Source organism: Pteropus vampyrus, unplaced genomic scaffold, assembly GCF_000151845.1.
Source record: "Pteropus vampyrus isolate Shadow unplaced genomic scaffold, Pvam_2.0 Scaffold152, whole genome shotgun sequence".
Lineage (NCBI taxonomy): Eukaryota > Metazoa > Chordata > Mammalia > Chiroptera > Pteropodidae > Pteropus > Pteropus vampyrus.
In genome coordinates, this window is record NW_011888933.1 from 2,356,036 (window position 1) to 2,380,364 (window position 24,329).

General features: G+C 36.3%; 2 protein-coding genes across 2 annotated transcripts in view; one reads left to right on the forward strand and one right to left on the reverse strand.

Annotated features, from left to right (window-relative positions):
* The window catches only part of DYTN (dystrotelin), a 53,561-nt gene extending 44,049 nt beyond the window's left edge, over positions 1 to 9,512 (forward strand). The window contains exons 10-12 of the mRNA XM_011369670.1: positions 2,184 to 2,343; positions 3,808 to 4,318; positions 9,412 to 9,512. Of these exons, the coding sequence (XP_011367972.1) occupies positions 2,184 to 2,343; positions 3,808 to 4,318; positions 9,412 to 9,512 (772 nt within the window). The remainder of the gene's footprint in view (positions 1 to 2,183; positions 2,344 to 3,807; positions 4,319 to 9,411) is intronic.
* A 2,909-nt stretch (positions 9,513 to 12,421) lies between these two features.
* FAM237A (family with sequence similarity 237 member A) lies at positions 12,422 to 16,589 on the reverse strand. The gene is made up of 2 exons (XM_011369671.2): positions 16,174 to 16,589; positions 12,422 to 12,561 (listed from the first exon to the last, which is right to left on the reverse strand). The coding sequence occupies exons 1-2, from the start codon at positions 16,583 to 16,585 to the stop codon at positions 12,422 to 12,424; spliced, it is 552 nt and encodes a 183-aa protein (XP_011367973.1). The 5' UTR covers positions 16,586 to 16,589.
* Between the last annotated feature and the right edge of the window lie 7,740 nt (positions 16,590 to 24,329).

The following is a 24,329-nucleotide window of genomic DNA, read 5'->3' on the forward strand; positions in this document are numbered from 1 at the left end:
TATATAGTTAACTGTAAGTTCAATGACAGCCAACATCATGTCACTGATTTTTGAAAAGCAACTCAGTCTCAGACTACATTAAAAGAAAGAGTATCATATCATTCACTCATTAGTTACTGGTTTATTACTCTGTACTCTGCTCTGTGATTGATTAACCTGCCTTGAGAGGGTTTGTATTGAAGGCCCAGTACATGGGTGGCTCAAGTTCCTTAACTCCAGAAAACAGAACTACATATAAAGACTTCTTCTTTTTTTTTTTTTTAAGTTTAGAAAAGCAGATTTCAGATCATTTGAAAGGAATTATTTCTCAAATAAACTGAACTATTTGTTAACAGTGGTTATTAACCTGGAAAGTATTGGGCTTCCAGTTGCTGGAAATATTGACTTCAGGTAAATTATGTTCACCAGAAACTCTTCATGAGAATTTTTCCATGAAAAAAAAAAAAAAGAGTAAGAAAGGAACTGTACCTCTGGGAGGGATTTGCCTACTTTCACCTGGATTGTGGAATCGTGGGGGTACCTATCTTCTAGCTGTCCAAGCATGGTAGATGGAGGAAAGAGACGAGGGTGGGAGATGGACAAGATAGGAAAAAGAGAAACTGCTATCACTAGTGGTCATAACAATGCAAGACTTGAAGTACAGAAATTACTGTCCAGAGAGGCCTTTTGAGAATGTTTCTTTGCTGTCTGTTATATCAACTCCCTGGGCTGACTGACGCCTTTCTGAAAACCCAGCACAAAGATATGGTTGAAACTTCAGTTATGACCAAGAATTTTAGAGTTAGACTTCTGTATGTCCTGAGTGTGACTGTCTGGAAGTTTGAGAGCTGTTTTTTAGAGATGCCTGCCTTGGATGGGAGCCCAAACTAAATTTCAAGATATCTCCAAGATCTATAGCAATTAGGTATTTCGAAGGCTCTAACACTGAGAAATGTTGTTGCATATCCCACCAGAAGCCCATTTCTACAAATTCCATGAATACGCCAACAGCATTAATCAAAGAATAAGATGGTACTTTAGTAAGCTAATTTTAATTGTACACATACTCTGTAACAGGGACTATTTTAGGCCTGGGTCTGGGAATATGCTAACAAGTAAAATAGAAAAAAAAAAAAAGTTGCCAGAATAAAGAGCTAATAAACAATTATTAAGTAAGAGAATAAGTAATATATCAGTAAAATAAGTAAAACAGATAGTATGTCATATAATGTGACTGTACAGAAGTTTAAAGACCAGAGACTAAGTCAAAATCTAAGATCTCTTCACCCTCTGTAGCACTTAGACATGGTAAAAGACATGGAGACAAAGTTAGGAAGGGGATGGGAGATGTTGGAGGTGAAGTTGAGGGTCCTGGTTTGCAGTTTCAAGTAAGGCAGTCAGGGATGGCCTCACTAAAAATATCACAGTAAGCCAAGACTTGAAGGAGAGGGAGTGAGCCAACTGAGAATCCGAGGAAAGGGGGGTTCCAGGCAGAGGGGCCAAAGGAGCCGACTCTGAGGGGAGAACATGACCAGCGTATTTAAAGAGCTGCCAAGAGCTCTGTGTGGTTGAAAGGAAGCGAGAGAGGAAGTCAAAGAGGAAAAGAGGGTCTTGGCCATCTCATCAGGCCTTGTCTGACTCTGTAGGGACTTAAGTTTATTCTAAATAAGAATGAGAACCGTCGGAGGGTTTTGAGCACAGAAGTGGCATGATCTACCTTTAAAATTACCCTGACTACTTGTTTTTTTCTTAAGCCAACGAACAACGAGACTTAGGAAGAAAAGCCAAACAGACCCACAATTCACGAATTGCATTATTGTTTCTTTCCTGTGTTCATGGTCAGGTGTTAGGTGTTTAGCCATGACGGGTACATTGTCATTCTAAATGACAAAAGGATAATGAATAAAGTTGATATTCAAATTTAAGTATCTGGTGAAGGTGTGCTGTCGAAAGTAATCCAAAACATGCTGGATGAGTTTTCTAAAACATCTCTAAAGTGGAATCATGTATATAATAGACAGGAAGGGCAGCTGTACATGGTATATAGTTTAAAACAGGATTGATCGCTGTTAGATAATAGTCAAGGTACAGGCTTCTCAGACATCTTCTCCCACGGAGAGGACCTGGCTTACAACTTGCTAGGGCTCTAGTTAGTGTGCTGGCTTCTTGCCCTTACAACCCACTGAGACCTGTCCTCTTTCCAGGCTCTTTAAAAAACAATTAAACCGATACAGAGACAAGTTGCAAGCCATATACACCTCCCAGGAAGAAAAACTTTGCAGATTTGAAACAAAGATTCACGAACTCAGAGCTAACCAGGATAATCTCTGGACCAAGCTACAGCAGGTGGGACAAGATCTACAGGTATGAAATGTGGGAGCCTCCAGCCATCCAGACCATCTTGAAGTCTGACCACAAATCCTCTGGCCAAGAGAATTTCACACCTCACTTTGATCAGCCTCTTTCCTTTTCCTTTTCTCTCTATACCCCAACCGACTCCCACTTTCATCCTCCAGACTATATCCTCTCCTTTTGTGAAATTAGTGCCATTGGTAGAGAACAGTATCCCATATCATTTAGCAACAAGGTACCATTTAGAAACAATAGGCCTGGGGCAAAGTAGTTGGTTCCTTTCAGCACTGATTCTTAAACCTTTTGATCTCAGCATCCCTTTTACATTCTTAAAAAATTTGGGAGATTCCAAGGAGTCTTTGTGGGTTATAGCTATCGCTATTTACCATAATCAAAATTAAGACTAAGAAGTGATTTAAAAATAAATTTATTGACTAATTAAAAAATGAAAATAATAAATCTATTATATATGTAACATTTTTAAACAGTAACTACATGTTTTTTTAAACTTAGAAGAGTGGCATTATTTTTCATTTTTTACAAATCTCTTTAATACCTGGCTTAATAAAAGATAGCCAACGTTCATAACTGCTTCAGCATTCGATCTGTTGCAAGATGATTTGGTTGAAGAATATGAGGAAATCTGGCCTCTCACAGATTTTGTAGTTGAAAAGAGAATATTTTAATAGCCATTTCAGATCATTGGAGATCTTCTTTGCTACTACACCAAAATGTGATAAAAGTTTTTCTTAAAAAATAGTTGCAATATTGAATCTGAACCCATATTTATTTTACACTCTGTTTTATTAAAATGCAATGTTCTATTGTGTTTTTTGAGTGAATAACATACCATGTATGATTTTGAAACATCAAACACTGGTTATTTGGAAGTTCCTTGAGCTATGCTGAACTTTCTAATGCTCACCCATCTGATTATACACGACCTGTTCCCCGCCCTGCCCCCAACACATTCATTAATAGCACAGCTAATCTCTTCAGAAAAGTCTTTAAGAATTGGAAAGCTAGGAAGTTCATGGTAGTGGATGCAAGGTTTCCAAAATTCTAATTTTTGCTCAAAATGTCAACTGCTACAATTGGCAACACATATTGTTAACAGTTTTCCTTACTGTGACATTTGCATTTCATTCTTTTTCAAGAAGATGTTTGCCAAATACTCAAGTCTGAGTAACATTCAGAATATTTAGAACCTAAATATTTTCCAAATTCCTTGTGATTATTCCCTGTGATATTTTAATATCTGAGCCGTCTTAATTTCTATAGACAATTTTAGGTCGACATTGAATTGACAGCATAAAATAAAATTAATAGTAAAGTATTAATCTCATAAATTAAAATTAAATTACTAAATTAAATCTAGTAAAAAAAATTTCCTATTACAATATTAAAATTTAATGCATTTATGAAAAAAGTAAGATAGATGTTAATATCTTCATAAATAAAGCTTTCTTTCTCCAGGTAATGTTGCAGCCACTCCATCTTTCATCTTCCTCTTGTCAAAATATGGTTTCCAAGGGTGACCACGGAAAGGTTGAAAGGTTTTGGAAGGGAGGAGATTCTTCCCAGATCAAGAATGTCACTGAGGATGGCTCTGAACAGAAACCTCTTCTTAACCCCACTGTGATCAACAGAAGTCACGGAAGTCACACAAAAGCAGAGCATGCTCTACCAAATTCAGAATCACCAGAGGCCACCTTACAGCCAAGCTCAACGCAAAGCACCAAGCCACAAAGCCAAGCACCAAAGACCTCAAAGGAAACCCTTCGCTCCCCATCTAGTTCCCAGGAAGGACTGCTGCAGGACACCTCCCAAATTATCCCTGCTGGTATATGCAGTCCTACTCAGGCATCCACTCAGGAAAGGCAAGAGACAGTTAACATCCAAGAGGAAAAGGATGAGCTGGAGGAAGAGGAGCTGCAAGAATTATTGTCGAAACTTATGGATGCCTTAACTCTAGAAATGTCATCAGGTAAGATTTTCACAATAACGAGAGTGATGGCCAGGGATTAAAACATTTGATTTTATAACATTAGTCTGAAAGCTTTAATGTGAACATTAAAGGTGATAAACCATATGAGATTTTAGTATAGTACCTGGCACATATAAGAATTCAATAAATGCTTATTATTTTGTTATTGTAATTATTATTATCAATAGACCTAAAATATGTAACTGGGCAACCTGATGTTGCCATTTTAAAATGGAGGGAGGGGTAAGAGTAAGGCTTTCTTTTTCAAGACTACTTAAGTGTTCTATGTTATAAGTAGTATCACTTTCTTTGTAAATTATAACTCATTGCTAAATTCTGAAGGCTCTTTTTTCTAGTCCTTTTTTTTACTACAGTTATTTCTTCTGTTTTGGAATGACATTGTCTTATTTATAGAGTGTTTTGTTATCTTAATATAACAGTATCTATATCCTTTTCTTTTTAAGAAAGCCTAAGATTTTTCATGTTGGAGTAATCATCTCAAGACTTGTGATAAAACAGAAGATAACATTCTCACATGTTTCTTCATTAGAGGAGGCCTTCTCAAAATATTTCTGAATTGGTGTATTACTTTGCTACACCTGCCATAACAAAGTACCACAGACTGGGTGGCTTAAATCAATGAACAAACAAAAAATTTCTCAGTCCTGCAGGCTAGAAGTCTGAGATCAAGGTATCTTCTGAGGCCTCTCTCTTTGTCTTGTAGATGCTGTCTTCTCTTTGTGTTTTTGCATGATTTTCCCTCTGCGCATGTTCTTATCCAAATTTTCTCTCTTTATAAAGACACCACTCATTTTGGATTAAGACCAACGCATATAACTTCATTTTAATTTAATTAACTCTTTAAAGAGCGTATCTCCAAATAGAGTCACATTCTGGGGTACTGGAGGTTAGGACTTCAATATATGAATTTGGGGAGGAAGACACAATTCAGCCCATAACAGTTGGTGAACTGTAAAATGGGTACATAATGTCAATTATACATTGAACTTTGTAGAACCAAGTCAATGAGATAACTATCTGGAGATTCTAAAAATCTCTACTGTGAAGGGAGTGGGAGTTATAATTCTTGTATTAGAGAAAGCCAGACCACAATGATGCCAGAAGCATGTTCAGACTGCCGGAGACAAATATAAGATGGGAACTCCTTGTGCCTGATTCTTAGGCTGACACAAAATTCCACCTACTATATTTCCCTTTAAACATCATTGGAGTCATGATAAGTATTCAAAGCAAAGTCAATATCCATTTGACCTTTTCAGAAAAATTTCACATAAAAATTTGGCTTTTATTCTCGAAATTCATTTAGTATTTGGTATCTTTATCTCATTTTTATTTTTGGGTTTTGTTTCTCCAACTGAGCTTATGAGCTGCTGATTTCTAAAATATTGTGTTAGTTCGGCCATTGCAAACATAGTTGGCTATTTTGCGCATTTCAGATTACTCATAGGCTAGATCTACTACACATATGTGGAAGAAAATATTCCAACATTGTGTGCGCTTTGATACCTAAAGATAAAAGATTCATGCATATTTTAAATGACTTTATCAAAGTCTGTCATTATATCATTCAAGGAAAATCATGAAAAAAGATTTATTTCTAAATTCAGATGATGTATAAAGATGCAATTAGCATTATTCAATCTTGTAGAAAACATAAAATATATAGTCTCAAAAAATTTACCCCTACTTTTATTTACAATTTAAATAGAATCACTGAGATGCTTCTACTGAAAGTAGGCATCATTAATTATATAAAAGTTCTTATGATATTAGCAGGAAGATGTACAATTTCCCTTTTTGTTATTAGATTATTGTATATTTGGGGATTATTTAGCAAATGCTAATTGATAAGATTTAAATTTATAGTCTTATTTATTTTATATTAGTCTTATTTCTTTGAGATTTTTAGACGTAAGATCTGTTAACTTTCATGGCTCTATTTGCATTTATTAAACACTGTTACTTCTCAGTCAAATATTTCTTATTAAGCTTATATCCTTATTCAGTCTAGTATTGAATATGATCCTATATTTAAATTCTACTTAGTCATTGGCAATATGTATTATAAAAATATACTCCATAATTATGCATAATTTATGCATGCTTACCAGAATTACCCCAAATTTAATCAGAGACAGAAATTTGATAACCACACTGATGAAGATGTAGACAGGCAAAAACATTAAATTAAGGCATTGGTTACCTTAGCTTTATTTCTATATTTGTCATGGAAGAATCAGAAAATAGCAGGAAGTTCTGATCATTTTACTCTTAGTTTCCTTTTTTTTTTTTTTTTAGAATTTTTGGGAAAATGAGAAAGACCAACTGTCTGTAGCACACTAAGATTTACTCAGACAGTGTCAACATATTCACCCAGTGTTGTGATTATCCTAGTAGCTGACTGCCCTTTTAGATTAGAGCTTTACTAAGGAGTCAACACATTTTGGAAATTAAAATGAACTTTATATTACTTAAGGCATAATAAGACCAAAACAGCAAGCCTGATAGTCAGTTTGGGGGCAGTTGTTGACATTAACTGAATAGTTAATTCAGTATTAAGATCTCAGATAATAGAATTTCAAGTGATTATGAGAACTGAATGGAAAAGAGAAAGAATATAGAAAGGGTTCTTAAACCTCTTTAACTTCCAAATGTAGGATTTAAAATCAGTAGCAGTTTGTTCAAACCTGCAGTAAAGGAATTAGATTTGAAAAAGTATCTAATACTACTTGCTTCTCTGGTGACACACAAAAAAGGACATAATATTCTGGTCTTACTTTCTTATTAAATTATTTTCTTTCCATTTTGCAGAAAGTTTCCTGTGTACATCTCTGAAATTCTTTTCCCAGCTTCTCTCCCATATCTTCTTGCCATGTATTTGCCACTGTAGGTTTCAAGGATGAGAAGGGAAGGTGAGGGAGTGGTGGGATGGAATTAGGGGGACTTGGTTAAGGGTACAGTTGTCAAAGGACTATTCCTGTTCTTTTCTTCCCCAGCTGGAGCCATCATCTAAACTACAATTTTAAAAAAATTGGAAAATGAAGCTTAAACTTTAGCAAATTGTAAAAAAATTAAGAACAGTGCTTTAGCAACCCCAGAAAGAGAAGTGCAGCACTGTATCTTTATCTCACTCGTTTAGAAGTTAGTCTTCTCAAATGTTGCCTGGTAATCCTAGGGGTGTGAAATCTTAGTAAATCTCCATGAAGGCTGAAAAAAAAAATGCCTCGTTTATTCATCATTTATTCACTCATTTGTTCATTTAACAAATAGTCATCAAGCACTTACTATGTGCAAGCACTGTGCTGGATGATGGGCATTTATTTTGAAAGGGACAGATATATGTTTTTGAAACACTTTGGCATTGTGTGAAAGGTGGCTTGGAGAAGGGCATGAGTGAGGAAAGAGACTGCGTAAGGGCCAGTTGTAATTTAAGCAAGAAGTGATGGTGGCTTGACCTGGTGGATGGTGATACATTTATTGCAAATGAGGAAAAGCTGAGGTGGAGGTGGGCAAATCAAGAGTTTTGTTCTGAGCACATTAAGTGTCAATTGCTTGAGAGACATCAATATGGAGATATCAGAGCGGCAATCAACGTGCACCATCTGGAGCTCTAAGAAGAGGTCTTAGGACAGAGTAGATATTAAATACTGTTGGTTTGCTTAATTAATTATTGTTGTAATGAAGACATGGGCTCAGAAAAGTAATCATAGATTAGATAACCCAATACTTTTAAACCTCTATATCTGTCATTCTGAAAGCCTGCTCTTACATCCCTGATTCCTTCAGAGACTAGATAGATTTTTAATGACATTCAAGTGAATTATTTTCTCATTGTGATATCCTCTGGACTTTTGATTTCACAGATACTTTCATCTAATATCTCAGTAGGCCTCCACCTATGTGCTATATTAATTCAGTCCCTACATGTACTGAATTCCAAATATATGCCAAACAACATGGTAGGTGCTAGGTGCATATCTCTGGCTATTTTTAACATTTCAATGGACTGGAACTTAAAAAAAAAAACAACCAAACAATGAGAAAAACTCCCATGTATAAAATGAATTATTGCTTCCCAATTTATCGATTGCTATATTTTAAATGTTTATCACTGTGGGCTGAGAAACAGAATATCCTAAAATAAGTTTGCCTCTGGACAATAAAGTACTATTTATTCAAGATCTTTGTCATTCTGGAGCAGTGATAGAGAATAGATAGAATTTTAAAAGGCATGAAAACTCTCCTCTGTGTTCAACAGAAAAATGCACAGATGGAGCTACAATATAAATCATGTAACTAAAGTGTATAAGTAACAAAATAAGCCTTTCCATGGCTTCACTGCCTGTGATTTTATTTTTTATTAATTACTTACACAATATTATATGACATATTCATTGTAAACTTAAAACACCTAAGTGCAAAGATTTTAAAAATATGAATTTATTATGATACCCTTCACTCCTTGTCACCTGTTTTGCCAAGGTAACCACTGTTAACAGTTTAGTCAGTTTTTCTTCAAATTTTTTTCTTTTCTTATATGTATGTCTTTACTTCCTCAACATAAGTTAGATTATAATTACTTTTGCTTTTTTTGCTTGACAATATATCTTAGACTTTGAGCAATGTCATTTTTTAAATATGGCATAACATCCACAGTATAAGTATACCATGATTTATTTATTGGTATGTAATTAAGTTACCTCCATTTTTATTATGATAAAAATGCTTTGGTGAGTATTCTTATAACATATATCTATGCAGTCATATGTGAGTGTGTTTGTAGAATCAAATCCTAGAAATTGATTTCTTAGGGTAGAAATTATGCATATCAAACTTTTGGTTGATAACTGCCAAATTGTAGATCTTTCTATAGTGCAACTCCTATTACAATAGTTTATATGGGACCATTTGAACCATAGCTATAGAGCAGAAGTTCTCAAAATGTGGTCCTAGACCAGCAGCATCAGTATTACCTGAGATCCTAGTTCTACTCTGTCATAGAGCTTTACTGAGATCAGCTTGGGAACCTAAAGGTACTTTCTTTAAAGGACTCTTCTGTTCATTAATTTCAGACCCACAGTCTTCATACATGGATCTGTATCGTGGAGCTGAGCGAGTGTGCAAGGCCTTCTCTGCCCTTGTTGATCAAATCACCCTGCCTAACTTGAAGTGAAAAGGAGTCCAGTCTCAAAGGCCCCATGGGGTGATGATGAAATGTATTTTTTAAATCTGTACTAAAAGAATTACATCTTCTACCCTCTCTCTTGATAGTATGGAGTGAAGCATGAAGAGAAGTTTTATTTTTTAATCTCCCTACTCATGTGGCTTAGTTCTTCAGAGTGAAGCCTTAAGAATGAGGTGTGGTAGAGGAAAACGGAAAAAGAGGCCAAGGTAAATCTAGATGTGCCGAGTGAGCTATTCTTACTTTGAATACATTGGTAATAATATTCAAATATGGAATCTACATAAATTCATGCAACTACCTTCTTCAATATTATCTAAATTACCGAAATGATGACCTAATTTTCTATCTGGATTCTCCTTCTGGAGAATAGACTTACAAAAAACTAAACACACACACACACACACACACATGAGTACATGCAGAACTGGTGTAATCTAAATAAATCATGAGGATTCTACCAATTTTAACTTTCTAATTGTATTATTTGTACTATAGTTATGCAAGATATTACCATTAAGGGAAACTGGATGAAGGATATACAGGATGTTTTTGTATTATTTCTCACAACTGTATGTGAATCGAAATTATCTCAAAATAAATTTGTTTTTAAAACATGAACATTTCTTGCTAAACCTCAAACCCAATGTGTTTGGCCAAAATATCTGTATGTTTCCTTTGTATGTTTGTATGATTATGGTAGAGATGCTTAACTTAATAATGTCCAAAGTAATAGTTAACATTTTTTTAACTGTTAGAGTACTTAGTTTCTAAGCACCTTACTAATTCATTTAATTCTCACAACAAATCTAGCAAGTTGATATCTCATTATATGAGAAAACTGAGGCACAAAGAGGGTCAGTAACTTGTCCAAAGTTGTTTGTTAGTACTTAATGAAACTGAAATTTGAACCCAGCTCCTGAGCCTGTACTTTCTCTACTGCTCTGTACTTTCTCTCAATAAATATCATTATGATTTTGTTGTTTTACCTATTATCTTGATGTGCAGTCTATGTTACATTTAGAGAGGCTTTGGATTTTTATTTTTATGATATATAATTTCTAGTACTGTTTCCAGAGTGAAATGATGTCCAATTGGATAGGATTAGGACTAGGTTATCCCCGTTCGATTTTATCCTAATATTTTTGAATTTGCTTTTCAGAATATTACGTTTTGTTGCTCAACATATTCACTCTCCTTACTTTATCCCAGTTTGTTCCTTACAAGTTTGAAGCATGCCCTAGAGCATCAGTCCGCAAGCCACAGCCCATGGGCAAAATCCTGCCCACTGCCTGTTTTGTACAGCTGTGAGCTAAGAGTTGTTATTACATTTTTAAAAATAATTGAAAAAAATCAAAGGAAGATTAATATTTTGTGACACTTGAAATGAATGGATTCAAATTTCAGAGTCCCTTAACAGTTTTATCGTAGCATAGCCATGCTCATTTATTTACGTATTGTCTATGGTCGCTTTCATTCTACAAAGGCGAAATTGATTCATTGTGACAGAGACTGATGGCCCACAAAGCATATAATGTTTGCTATCTGACCCTTATAGAAAAATTTGGTAGACCCTGTTGTGTAATACCAAAGTGAGGGAGTGGTAAGGGTCAGGCACTGTAAGTATTATGAGTGGCAAATTTTCAATGATTCATAAGAAGTAATAAGTTTATGTGATGTTTTTAAGAATATGATGAAAGATGTTGGAAAAAGTAGCCATGAAAGCAAAAACATGAGCCCATGTAAAGATGGCAGCCAAGAGTGGCAGCTTTTAATGTATTCATTCTCCTATCCAAGTATTGCTGAGTCTGGGCCCTTCCCAATTCCTTCCCCAGTTTCGTTCCCCCTGTTGAAGGCTTTGGCTGGTCTTCTGATGCAGCTGTGTCTTCTAAGGACCCTTTAAGTAAAATTTTCAGGTTATGGAGGGCCTAAATCGTCAGTGAAAACATTTACTGAGGCTTCCTTTGGACCTGATAAAAGCAAGTGGATTGCTAACATATCTGAAATGTATACTGACTGTCAATCATTGGTTATAACAGTCATCATGATTGGAGAGATGAGAGTAATTAGAGGTAAAAATAGCAATGTGTCCAGAACTCAAATTTGCCAATTGGATTTTTCTGCTATGAACCACATATTTTTTCTTATATTTTCTTTATATTATTTTCTTATAAAGCTTTTCATTTTACTTTTAGCTTCCTTTTCAATGCAAAGTGTAACCAATTATAAAGTTTTAATATTTAATTAAACAAAATATGCTAATTGGGAAATAATTTATACTTACTGCTATTTTATTAGAGTTTGGATTATCATTAATGGTAACATTAGATATTGAAATAAAGAGACTTCAATAACGTTACTTGGGGTCTAGAGCTTTTATTAATTTTGTTTCCATTAGAGAATGCTTTATTTACCAGTTTTTTGTTTTGTTCTGGTTTTTTTTGCTTCATTCAGTTCAAAATATTCAAAAATATTCTTTCCAATGAGATTCAGGTATTACAGATCATCAGAAACTGGTAACTCATATATTGTGTACGCAATCTAGTGGTTAATAGCTTGGAAGTCATGCAAAGTATTCAAGTTAAATGTATGGTACTCTAATTAACGATGTCAAGCATCTCAAAACAAATGATCAAATGAATACAAAGACTCTGAGTAGCTCTCATTTCCTACTCATCTTTGGAAGCTATTTTAACTTTCAGACAGTGAAATGATCAGGCAGTAATGTCATCACTTGAAGAAACATGCTAGCAGCCTAAAAGAATGAAACTAAGTATTCTGAATGTGACTTAATATTTATCTCTGGACATTTCTACCATTTCAGGTAAATAAGTGATCAGTAGTCAAGAAAAAAATATAAATTTAATATTCCAAGATGTGAGTTAGCTCTGAGGTTAGATTTATTTTCTCTTCATTTTCAGGCCACTGGTCATTTTTCCAAAGAACTTAGACCCACTCCTGTGCATGTGCATGTTTAGCAAATCTTCAATCAACTCTTTCTTCTTTAGGGAAGGAATTCTTAGTTGCTGAGAATATGCACCTGTAAATAGAGAAAAGGAATGAATCTTTAGGTTACCAAATTATTTTCAGGTTAATTAAATATCAATATATTGGTTTTAAAAGGAAAAATTGCTGTTTCTGTCACTCTGCTGTAAAAATTCTGTATATATTTATTGTAGAGGTATGTATGCAAAGTTTTGTGTCCTATGTAGTTTGGTCATATAACATAAATTAAGTAAATTATAATAAATACATTTCCTTGTTATGATACATTACGATATATTTTTCTGATTAAAAAAGTAAAAATGGTCATTATTTAATTTTTAATATAAAAACATAAAGAAAAAACTTAAAACCTTCCATGATATAATCTTCCTGAAATAACCAGTTTTATGCATAAACACTTTATACTGTAATTTATTTTGTCATTACCCTATCATGGGACATTTAGATTATTTTCAAATTTTCCATTACTATAAATAATATTGCAGTGAAGAGCCTCATACTGCATCATTGGCTACATCTCTCAATGTTCTCTCAGAATAGATTTCTAAATAGGTAATTTCTGAACATGTTGCTTAGGAAATTTCTTGAAATAAAGTAGAAAATCAAGCATTTGTGAATCTAATTATTTATATAACTGAAACATTGTTTTTTTTTCTGCTTAGTGTTTTAAAAATAAGCAGTATGAACATTTGCCTGCTAGTTAGACAACGACTGCAAACATCATCAAATTATAAATCTAAATTTTAATTTTCTTGTCATGGAGGAAAGCAAAGACTCACAATTTTTCTAGAACATGCAAACTGTTCCTCTCAGTGGCACAGCAATATTTATTGAAGGAAGAGGCCATCATTTTTGACACACACAAGAATATACTTCAAAATCTCTTCATTTGCATTAAAGCTTTTACTAACACATATGCTAAGCTCAACTTTACTATTTTCTGTTTGGAAATTATCATCAGCCTACCTTTTTTCCTAAATCAATCTCTCTCTCTCTCTCTCTCTCTCTCTCTCTCTCTCTCTCTCTCTCTCTCTTTCTCTCTCTCCCTCTTCTCCTTTCACATAATGCATCATATTTTAGTGGTTAAGCCTGGTGTACCTTCTTCACACCTTCCAGATATTTTAACATTCAGTGATTAGCTCATATTTTTCTAGACTAAATAACAATAATCTTTTGAGCCTTCTTAAATGATGATATCTCTAGCCCTTAGACTTCTTTGGTATTCTCATGTCTAGACCTCCCCTGTTCCTGCTGATCATTGTTGTAAACAGCTACCGTGTCCAGGTCATCCATCACCAGCTCAGTAAGCTGTCCTTGGGGTAAAGCTCTTCCAGAGTCTTTCCATAATTAAATACATGTCTTTTGTAAATTTCTTTTTATAGAGTCACATAACATTAGAATGGAGAAACTGAAGAGACTTTATGGGTCATCTAGTTCTTTCCATATCCCCCTTTTTCAGGTGAAGAAACTGAGGGCTCAATAAGTTAATTAACTTGCCCAATTACATAGCTGTTTGATATTCCTTGTTTTTATATTTGTTTTTTTTATATTTTCTATTTTATATTTGTTATGACCCAATCATAACAAATATGATATATTCACATAAAAAATTATACACAAGTTTTATGTGTTTAACAAAGCATGATTTATAGCAACATGTCTCAAGTGTATTTAAACTATTTAATTTGAAGAGACCAAAATAATAAGACCTTTTGCATATTACGTAGGCACTTATTTTAGTTCTTTCCTTCTGCTCTGATGATGTGATTTCTCTGGAGAACAATAGAGACAAACACTTCTTTACCCTTGCCACTATCCCAACCTGGTAGGATGCAAACCCCCAAAGGACAAAAGAAAAAATTAGTGGAGAATTTGTGCAGGTACATCCAGAGCCCAGTTGAGCCACTAGAGATTTTACCAAGCCTCTTGAGATAAAATCTCGATGTTCCTGCAACTATTTAACTTTTAGACATGGTGTCTTCCTGACCCAAGACCCTCTTTGACTATAATTATACAAACTAAATGGAAAGGCTTTTTTCCTGATCTACAAACAATTGTTTATGTCAAACACTAAAATAACTCTAATAAAGTGAAATGCTCACTCTTGCTACTTGCATAGCAACTCCAGCTACAGTTTGCACACCAGCTGGGTCAATAGCAACTCCGTAGCAAGATGAAGGAAGTGGCTTACAAAGCTGAAGATAAATCTACTTTTTATTTAAAAAATGAAAATGCCATGTTGCAGTTTGCTCAGAAAATTACATGTAATCTCAGACTATTCTGATAACCTTGCTGCAAGAAAGTGAATTGAAAGTTGTTTTAGAGAAGGAATATATATAGATATATACACATAATTTTTATGTTATCTTAACACAAATATCATTTTCATTTATTCTACAGATAACTTGAGTAATTGGTAACCAACATCTAAGGATATTCATTTTGTATTTCCACTTTAGTAGCTAAGCTGCTGAAAGAATATTTCCTCTAAACAAGAAAATTGGTTTGAGGTACAATAACACTTGCCAAAATAATAAATTTATCTATAAATAATAGCAGTGGATTGACTGGTTTTATGGATCAGCAAATCATGGGGATTTTTAGTTACTGAGGTTAAAATGAACTAGATATATAAAGGCTCTACAATATTTTGGGAAAGGGTTGCTTTAAAACTGTTACTGTTAATTGCTATTTTAATAATTATAGGAATATATAACAATTCTCACAATAAAATGTACAAATACATAAATTAGTTATGCCTCAGTTTTCCACTGGTGCATAAATAATTCTAAGAGTCACTACTATTCAATCAGCCCTTGCTACAAGCATTGGAAGCTGATGGGTTGAAACAACACCAAAAAAAGGAACAAGAACAATATGAATAGGGCTAAGGTATCTCTCAGCTTAACTCACAGAGGCTAATTCTCCCTTATTCTGATTCTATAAAGGGTATTTCTTCTAGTGCCCTTAGAAAAAACTGTATTTGAATGTGATATTTACTTCAGTGAAAATCTCTACATTTGTAGGAAGTTCAAAATTATTAAACATTAATTGTTCAGCTTGCTAGAAGTTAATTACTTATTTGAGATTTATTTTAAAAGCAATGAGGAGTAAATTTGCAAGCCAGCCAGTTTTTCTATTCTTCACTTCAACTAAGTACATCTCAAGGAGTCTTACTATTTACATGAAAGCAACGTGTTGTTTGTTTGTTTTTAAATTTAAAAGGGGCAATAGCACATGTGAATGTTTCCAGGCTTATATTTGAATCTTCTCACTTCCATAGCAAATAAACACAGGTTACAATTCCCAGTGTTCAGGCTAGTGGTAAAAAATAATACTAATTTTGGGGCATCCTTTTATACCCTTATTTTGTTCTTTGGGAATTATACTTTTCCTTACTTGTCTTCTGACTTTTCCTTGCTTCTGTTCATATGATCTATGAGGATGAGGACAATATATTGATATAAACAGCTACTATGAAATACAAAAGAAAGTGAAATACTATCACTTGTGTGCTTTTAAGGTCTACCCCTGAGAAGTATATATGTGGCAATAGCTTCCCCTAAAGCCATTTCCCTCTTCCTCACAATTCAGCACATCCATACTTGATTGACCCTTTCAAGAGTTGGAACCTGGGGTTGACCACCTTGTTTTTTCCCTGAGTGCTGTAGATGCAGGGCTGAGATCTTCTCTTCCTCTCCAGCCAATTGCCTCCTTCCTAAGCCATGGTTCCTGGAGAGAACGCAGTCCACATAGATGTCCCAGAAGAGTTGAGCCAGATCCCAAAACAGTGCCCCATGCTTCAAATTCTCAGATGACTTCAGATAGATCATAAAATCCCAGAAACCTGAAACAGTGTTGGAAATTCGAGGCTTCCGCATTTCTAGGAGGAGCACTGAAGAAGACTCCCAGCACTGGGGATCAGCTTGGTTAAGAGCCAGCAGGTCTGCATGGCTATAGCAGAAAAAAGGAGGCACACAGCACATTGCCACAATGAGTAGGGAGCAGGTGAGGCTCAATGGGCGGTAGATCCCTCCTCTGTTCCCAGGATCAGCCATGGCCCTGAAAATGCACATGATGGAAATATCTCATATGAGTCCCTGCTTGTGTTCCACTCAGTAAAGAAAATAATTATGCCTTTAAGAACCCTGGTGCCAGCAAAGGAAACACAGTATTGTCTCTAGGAAAAGTCCTATCTTCCCTCCCATATCACAAGCCCCATTCTATCTAAAATGTTTCATTATCCAGCCAGGTAGTGTAAAACCAAGATATAGATAATAAGAAATATGTATCCCTAAAATGTGTTCCTTTGTAAGATGAATAAGTGAATGTATTTTCCTTAGTACAGAGGAATATAGTTTAAAAGAGCCGTAAGTGAACATTTTAAGTCCTGCTGCATGTCTTTAATTATTCTATATTGTAATTTAGCCTAGCTTTCTTAATCTAGAATTCCCACGCAATTAAGAATTTGAATATATTTTACTCTTGAATGTTTTCCTATTCAGGGTGATTTAAATTTTTTAAAAAGGCATAAGAATTATAAAAAGTAAATAAAAATAAATACAAGATAGTGTGCTAAAAAGTATGTGAACCAAAGGACATATATTTAACCCATTAGAGTAGGATCAATAGACACTTTACAAACACCTAAAATGTCCTACGATTCTGATATAATTTTTATAAAGAAGTGTTTTCTCATTTCTCTCTTTTTACTATAAATCTTAAAAATTTTAATGAAAATTATTTGCCTCTCATTCAACTTTTCGGGCTATCGAGACTTGTTGCAATAAAATCAAGGCATCTATCTACCACTTTGAAATTATTATATTACACTTTAGACAAGTGCAATGAGAAATGGTGTCCTCAAAATAATAATAACAACCAGAATGTTCCCAGGAAAAAAAAAGTTATCTGACTCTCACAGACTATACAAAATGTATATCACACTTAAACAAATCTAAGGTAAAGAAGACACAGGAGGGCATGTACTGCTCACTCATTTTTATCTTATATTTCCAAACCATTCTGATGTTAGTATGATGAAGGCAAGCAGGGCACAACTCATGAAACATTTAATGATCACACCATAAAATGAAATCTTTCTCTTCTGCACAGCAGAAACCATTTGAACATGTATGTTCCTGTTTTGAAGAGGCACGTTGAGATACAAGGTTATTCAAAAATGTTTCCTCTATATTTCAAATCATTTACGCAGCATATCTCTCTGAACAAAATTATATTTAATATGTCCTCTTCTGAGCTAAAATATCAAAGTCTAAGGGCCCTGAAGATTGTTTTTCTTGGGGGACTAGTCCAAGATGTCAGTGCTAAGTGTAAGACAGAGGGCGGGACGCGCTGTCCAGCGTGCTGAAGTTGGCGTTTCCCGGGTCTCCCCGTCTGCTGGCGCCACAGCGCTCATACTGGCGCTTGCAGGTTCCCTTCTTTTAAAAGGAGAGTCCTCCTCGAGCTTGGAAGTTCCTCAATCCTGGGGTCCTCCGTGCGCCCTGCTACGAACCCCGCGCTGAGCTCGGCGCGTTTTGAGTCCGCACCTGGTTCCATCGCCTCGCCTTCCTTCGGGCAGAGCTACCAGGGACCCTCTGAGTCCTTTGTGTCCCACTAGCCTCCTTACTCCACGCCTTTACTCCCAGGTGGAAGAAGGGCGCCCTCCGCACTTACCTGCTCAGCCCTGTCTGGATTCCCTCGAGCGCGTGGAGAGAAAATGTTCAGGCTGCTTCCCGAGCGAGTGCAGGTCCCCAGCTTCAGCGTCCTGGAGGCTACGGTGCCTCTTCTTAAGCAGTGGGAGTGTTCCGCGCCTCTTCAAGTCTACGTCAAAGCGCCAGGAAACTGCCGCCACCTCTCGCCCTCAAGTCCATCTCTCTTATTCCCTTCCTCCCTTGATAATTCCACTTCAGGAAATAAACAGACTTAGCCACACACACACACCCTCATTGACACTGACCCACACCCACTCTCCGCCCAGTGGAATTGAGCTTTTGTGCGGTTTGGCTTTTCGGCCTGACCTCGAGAGGTGTGACACTGCGGGCGGGAACTGGGAAGTTGGGACCCAGCCCAGCCCCGGTCTAGGAGAGAGTGTGACTCCCCAGTTTTCACTCTCCAGGCGTGCCTTGTTAGAAAAATAAAGAGATATGAGGAAATACCGGGAACTCCTAGGGTCGGGGAAGGCACGTGGACGCCCGCCCAGTGGTCAGTAAGGGCTGTGAGGAAATAAGGTGCTTCCTTGAGACTTTCTGGGTGTGAATTTCCCTTGCTTGCCTGCGGACCTGGACTGGAAGGAGAACACCTCTGGGACAAGGATGTGGATAGGGGCGTGGCCCTACTGTAAGCTCCCTCTGACTGGGGGCAGGAGACCCATTATCTCCAGGCTCTGTGGCTCGGATCACCTCAGGAGCCCGAGTTGTTGCTGGCATCGCTGGAGTCAGCCCACCGCTCCAAATTCACAGCGGGGGCGGCTGCTTTCCAGGAAGAGTAACCGCCTGGGATAGTCTTTGAATGTCCACACACAGCTGGTTAATATTCTAGTCCAGGGCTAGAGCCCTGTCACCCCTTTGGGGTTCTGTTGACCACTACTGTCCACCCTAACTGCAATATACCCAGCCCAGGGAGGGGCCTGAGGCGAAAGTCCTACCTTTGAAACTGTTTCCAGGTTTTGCCCCTCCCCTCAAAACCCTCTAAGCATCCTGAAAACCATTTGTAGTCTCCATTAACTGAAAGCTTTTGTGCCAGCTCAATAGTATCCATGGTTACCTTTCAGGGGGGCATAGGGAGGAACCCAGGCTTATAGCAAAGCTTATGGAAGATATGAGGAATCTGCCCCCTGCCCAAATGATAAGAAGGAAGAGCTCTGGAGAGAATTCCTTTAGAGTTCTGCGCTTTTTCTCCTGCCTGAAACTGGATGAAGTGTACTTCAGTTTCTCAGTCTGTGAACTCAGCATACTAATGCCTACTTCTAATTGCATTCTAAGGATGAAGGAGAAGATCGTAGGTGAGGTCTTGAACTTGCTTCCTGAACTTCAAGAAGTCCTCAGCCTTTTGGAGAAAGTCATTAGAGAAACACAGTGTGTGAGCACAGGGATAGAAAATGGCATGAAAGAGCCCTGAGGTCAGGAAAGGGAAAGGGGAAGGGAAAGGAAGAGACAGACAGGTATCTCCGAAGAGGTGACTAGCAAACTTCTTGAAGAAGGAGTTGTACAGGCCATAAGGGAGGAGATGGTCTCCTGCAGGCTCAAAAGTCAGCATGAGTAAAGGCATGGAGAGAACATGCAGAGCAATTCTGTGTTTCTAGGGAGCAAAGTCAAGGAAAGGAGTGTAGAGAGAATGGAGAACAGAAATAGGGGATGAGTGGATTTAATTCTGGTTTAGAACATGTTGATAGTTACATTATCCTTGAAAACATTGGTATATAAATATGCAGTGCTTACTTTATTTTTAAGTGCCCATGTGCCAGGCACTATTCTAGACAATGTACATACAAAAGGAATAAAGCAAAGTCCCTGCACTCATGGAGCTTGTATTCTAGTGGAGGAGGGGGAATAAAATTGATATTTTAATTTTAAAATTGTGTATATATGTATAATGATTTGTATTTCTAGTTTCCGTGTTGTGGAGCTACAGCAATGTATCAAAAACAAACACATAACTAAATAATTAAATAAACAAATGAAGAGCATTAGGTAGCATAGAGAAATGTGTTTTCCAGGTATAATAGTAGGTGATGAGGCCGGAGAGCTGGTCGAAAACCCATCCTGCCTGCTCAGTAGAGAACAGACTAGAGAGGAACAGGAGCAGGGGTAGGTAGTCCAGTTAGGAACTGGTGCAATTAACTAGATGAAATAGGATGCTGTATTAGAAAAGGGTGGTAGCAGTGGAGTCAGTGAAAGTGATCAGATTCCGAATATATTTTGATAGTAGAAATTTTTGATGGACTACATGTGAGGTGCAAGAAAAACAGAAAAATTAAAGATGGCTCCAAGTTTTGGGGGCTAAGCAACTTTAAGTTTGGAATTATCATCAGCTAAGAGGGGGAAAATGTTTTGAGGAGTAGTTTTAAGAAGGGGAAATTAAGATTTTTTTTTCACAATGTTGTTTGAGATGACTGACATCTTAATGGAGATGTTGAACAGGAAAGAAAAAGTGGAGACTAAAGATAAACACCTGTGGTACAGTGCACAGGAAAGAAGTCTAGATCTGGGATTTAAACTTATGTATAGCCAATAGGTAAAACCCTCAGGACAGGTGTGTAGAGTGTACAATAGTAAAATAGAAACTGAGAAATGCAGACATTTATGTGATTAAGAAACAGAGAGTTAAGAGGAAGCAGGAGAGTGTGGTGCCTTGGGAGCCAATGATACAGAGATTTTCATGAAGAGGGAAAATCACATCACTCACATTCAGAAAAGGGGGTCAATAAAATGAAGACAAAGAATTTCCATTGGATCTAAAACAGGAGGTCACAAAGATGCTTACTAAGGTCAATTTCAACTGAGTGTTGGGGGAGAAGAAGTGGTGGGCTGAGGCAGAAATGGAAAGTGAGGAAATACTGAAATTGCTCCTGTGAAGCACTTTCTATGATGTTTAAAAAAGAAGAGGGCGAAGGATTGAAACAGGAGATTGAGGATCAGATCTTTGTCGCATTTACTAGCAGAGGAAAATAAACCAATGGACAGGGAGGAGTTGAAATTCAGGAGAGAAGGACAATTAAAAATCTCAGAGGAAACAAAAAGCCATAGGAACAAGAGAATGAGAAACCAGTGTTTAACAGAAGAGGAGTAGCTTTCTTTCTGAACAAGGAAGAAAGGAGGCTACCTTTGGACATGGATATGTCTGTAGGTAGTATGGTAGGTAAGGGAACAGGAATTGAGAGAGATTTGGTCTCAATTTTCTTAATGAAGTAAGAGGCATATTCATCCACAAAAAGTGAATGAAGAGGGAAGTATTAAATACAGAACTTAAGGAGAGTAATCATTAGAATAATCATTGAAGAGAAGAAAAGAGAAAAAATATAAAATAGGAGAGAGGAGAGAGAAACTAAAGAACGTATGAAAAATCCAGGCAAAGTCTGAGACCATGAGTTTGTAACAAACTATTCTGCTTGCTTGTGTGGCTTTTACGAAGCAGAAAAACATAATGATGACTTATGCTCTGGATCCAAACTGCCTAGGTTTCCACCATGTCTCTGTCACTTGTCATATTTCATTGATTCTTTAATGTACTTTTTTCACATTAAATACCGCTGAAATCAGGATGTATCTATCAACTGATGGCATCTTGCAATTAGAATTGCAGCATTTTCTTTTATTTTTTCTTAAGAAATGAGATGTCTGCAATTGATGGTATCTTTGATATGATGTAATTCTTTGGGCAAGTTAACTCAATTTCTGTAAAACGGTTTTCTTGCCCATAAAATGGGCAAAAAACCCCGAAACCCTGTCTTATGGCTAGTGAGTATAAATTGAGATCATACATAGAAAACTCTTAGAATGGTGCTGCAGGTAGCAAATACTTGATAAATGCTAGTTATTATTTTCTCCTGCAGTGTTCATCTGACTAAATGCAGGAGAAAAGAATTGTCTTTATTATATTGATTCAATGTTAGAGCTATGTTGGTAAATGCTGATGAAAGAGAAGGATGCAACGCAATCAAGGGTAAAAAGCAGGTTCGAAAAAGCAGGGGTAGAAAGATGAAAGACTGGGAGGAAACTGGAGGTCTCATTGAAAGAGGAAGAAAAACAAGTGTAAGGAGAGTAAAGAAAGAGGGTACTGAAAGGCAGAGAGGTTCAAGTCAGGGAGAGGGATATTTAAGTTTCAGGTTTTAGAGATGGAGCAGCTCTAAATTCTGAGCACGACCACTGAAATGAGTTGCTAATATAGAGTGACGGTCAGGGTCATTGCCGTTGAGCTACTGTAGGTCTGAGATGATGAACTGGGATGGTCTCCCCTTGCTTTATAGTAGCTGAGGGTGTATGGCACTGCTATCCCAACCAGCCTAGAACATTCCTTGCCAATGAAAGTAAAAACTTTAAAAATAATTTTTATAAGGCCTAGCTAGTGTCTACTTATATGTTTTCTTTTCCTTTCAATATAAATATATGGGACCGAATGTTTTGACTTTCAATAAAACTTTTGTAGTGCCACACTGGAAAACAACGCCGTGATTAAACATTTTGCTAAGTACAATTTATCAACTTGCACTTGAAAATTAAGTAGGCATCTTATTGAATATTTTTATTTAGAATATCTTAATGACTATGTACTCTGTCATAACATATATTTAGTATTCCTTGGTTATCAGGACAATTTGGAGAGTTTCTTGGAAAGAAATGTATATCTTTTATCTGAACATTATTATCAGCCTAATAATTACAAGAGGAAAACAGATTACTAATTCTCGCATTTAGATAAAAACAAAACCTCTACCAAATCATTTGAATAAAATATTTTATACTTTATTGAACATATGAGAGTGCTTATATGTTCACGAAACACAGGATATCTTATCCTGTGTTTTCGTTCTCACAGACGACTCTCTCTAACGATGACGAATATTTGGTCAGCACCTACATTTTAAAAAACATCATTTTCATATACATAGATGGTCTCATGTGACCCTAAGGAAACTACATTTTATCTTCCTCTTTCCCTCATTTTGCTGTTAAGGGATTTTCCTTGTGTCACTTAGCTGGTAAGAGTTAGAACATGGTCTCTTTCCAAAACTTAGCTTTACTCATTGTCATTTATCTGTTCTAAAGAGTGTGCTTGTACAAACACACACACCATCTGTCACTATATTCTCTTGACTATATAGTCTATCATTATTCCCCTTCTTGCTCCCCAGTACCACCTAGGAGGGAGCCTATGGTAGGTCCAACTTACAGAGAGGATAATTTTACCAAGTTACATCTGGAATCCATCCATCTCATCATTCTAACTTGCTATAAAATATTCAGGAAACCAATGATCATTTAAAATTATATAATACTAAATGACTGGTTTGACTGTCATTTGTCATCAGAAGAGTTGTTTCAGTTTTATGTGGTTGCAGCCTACGGTGAAAGAGTGACTAGTTGAGAAGTAAATTGCAATTAGCTGAATGTGCCCCATGGGTAAGTTTTCTGATTTTTGCCACTTGAAGCAATTCTCAAAGACATTAAAAAGGACTTCCGATTAATTTTAATGAAATTCAAGAGCAGTTATATAGATAGTTTGCACCTTCAGCAGTGCATTAATTTGCAAATGATGGGGACAGACTTTAAGAATAGGGTGCTTCTTTAACATTTAGGATCAGATAGCAAAAATAATTACTTTCTCTCATTCTATTAAGCTGTTTCCATCGTTTGAAGACGACAATAAACAAGGACAATTTCCTGGCATGCCCACTGGGATAAGTGGATGAGTCATTAAGGGTCATCAAATTCATAAGGGCAAGTTGCAGTGAAGTAGTCAAATGATATTGGACATTGAATCTAAAATGTGTGGCAAAAGAAAGTTACTCAGGGATGCAGGAATAGTTCATTCATATGCTTACTGCTTATACAAGTAAAGATACTATAGTTGTGATAAAGACATAGTGGTGATTTCTTTCTAGAATACTTCTCAAGGTACATCCATCCTTGGCCCATTCTTTCCAATAGGTTGCAAACCTCGTGTAAATTCTTATGGCTTTATCAAAAGTTGAGTTTATCTCTCACTATAACCCCAACATTTCAAGACTGACCATTAAAAGTATTGGCTTTCAGAACAGTCCTGTTTTTCAAGCTACTCATTTCCAAAGGAGACTGCGATAAA

Bases quoted from the DNA above. Each gene is read 5' to 3' on its own strand.
- FAM237A (XM_011369671.2), bottom strand. From the start codon at position 16,585: ATGGCTGATCCTGGGAACAGAGGAGGGATCTACCGCCCATTGAGCCTC. The intron at 12,562-16,173 runs GTGGTCAACCCC...CTCTATTTACAG, and splicing joins GCACTCAGGGAAAAAACAAG to GTGCATATTCTCAGCAACTA.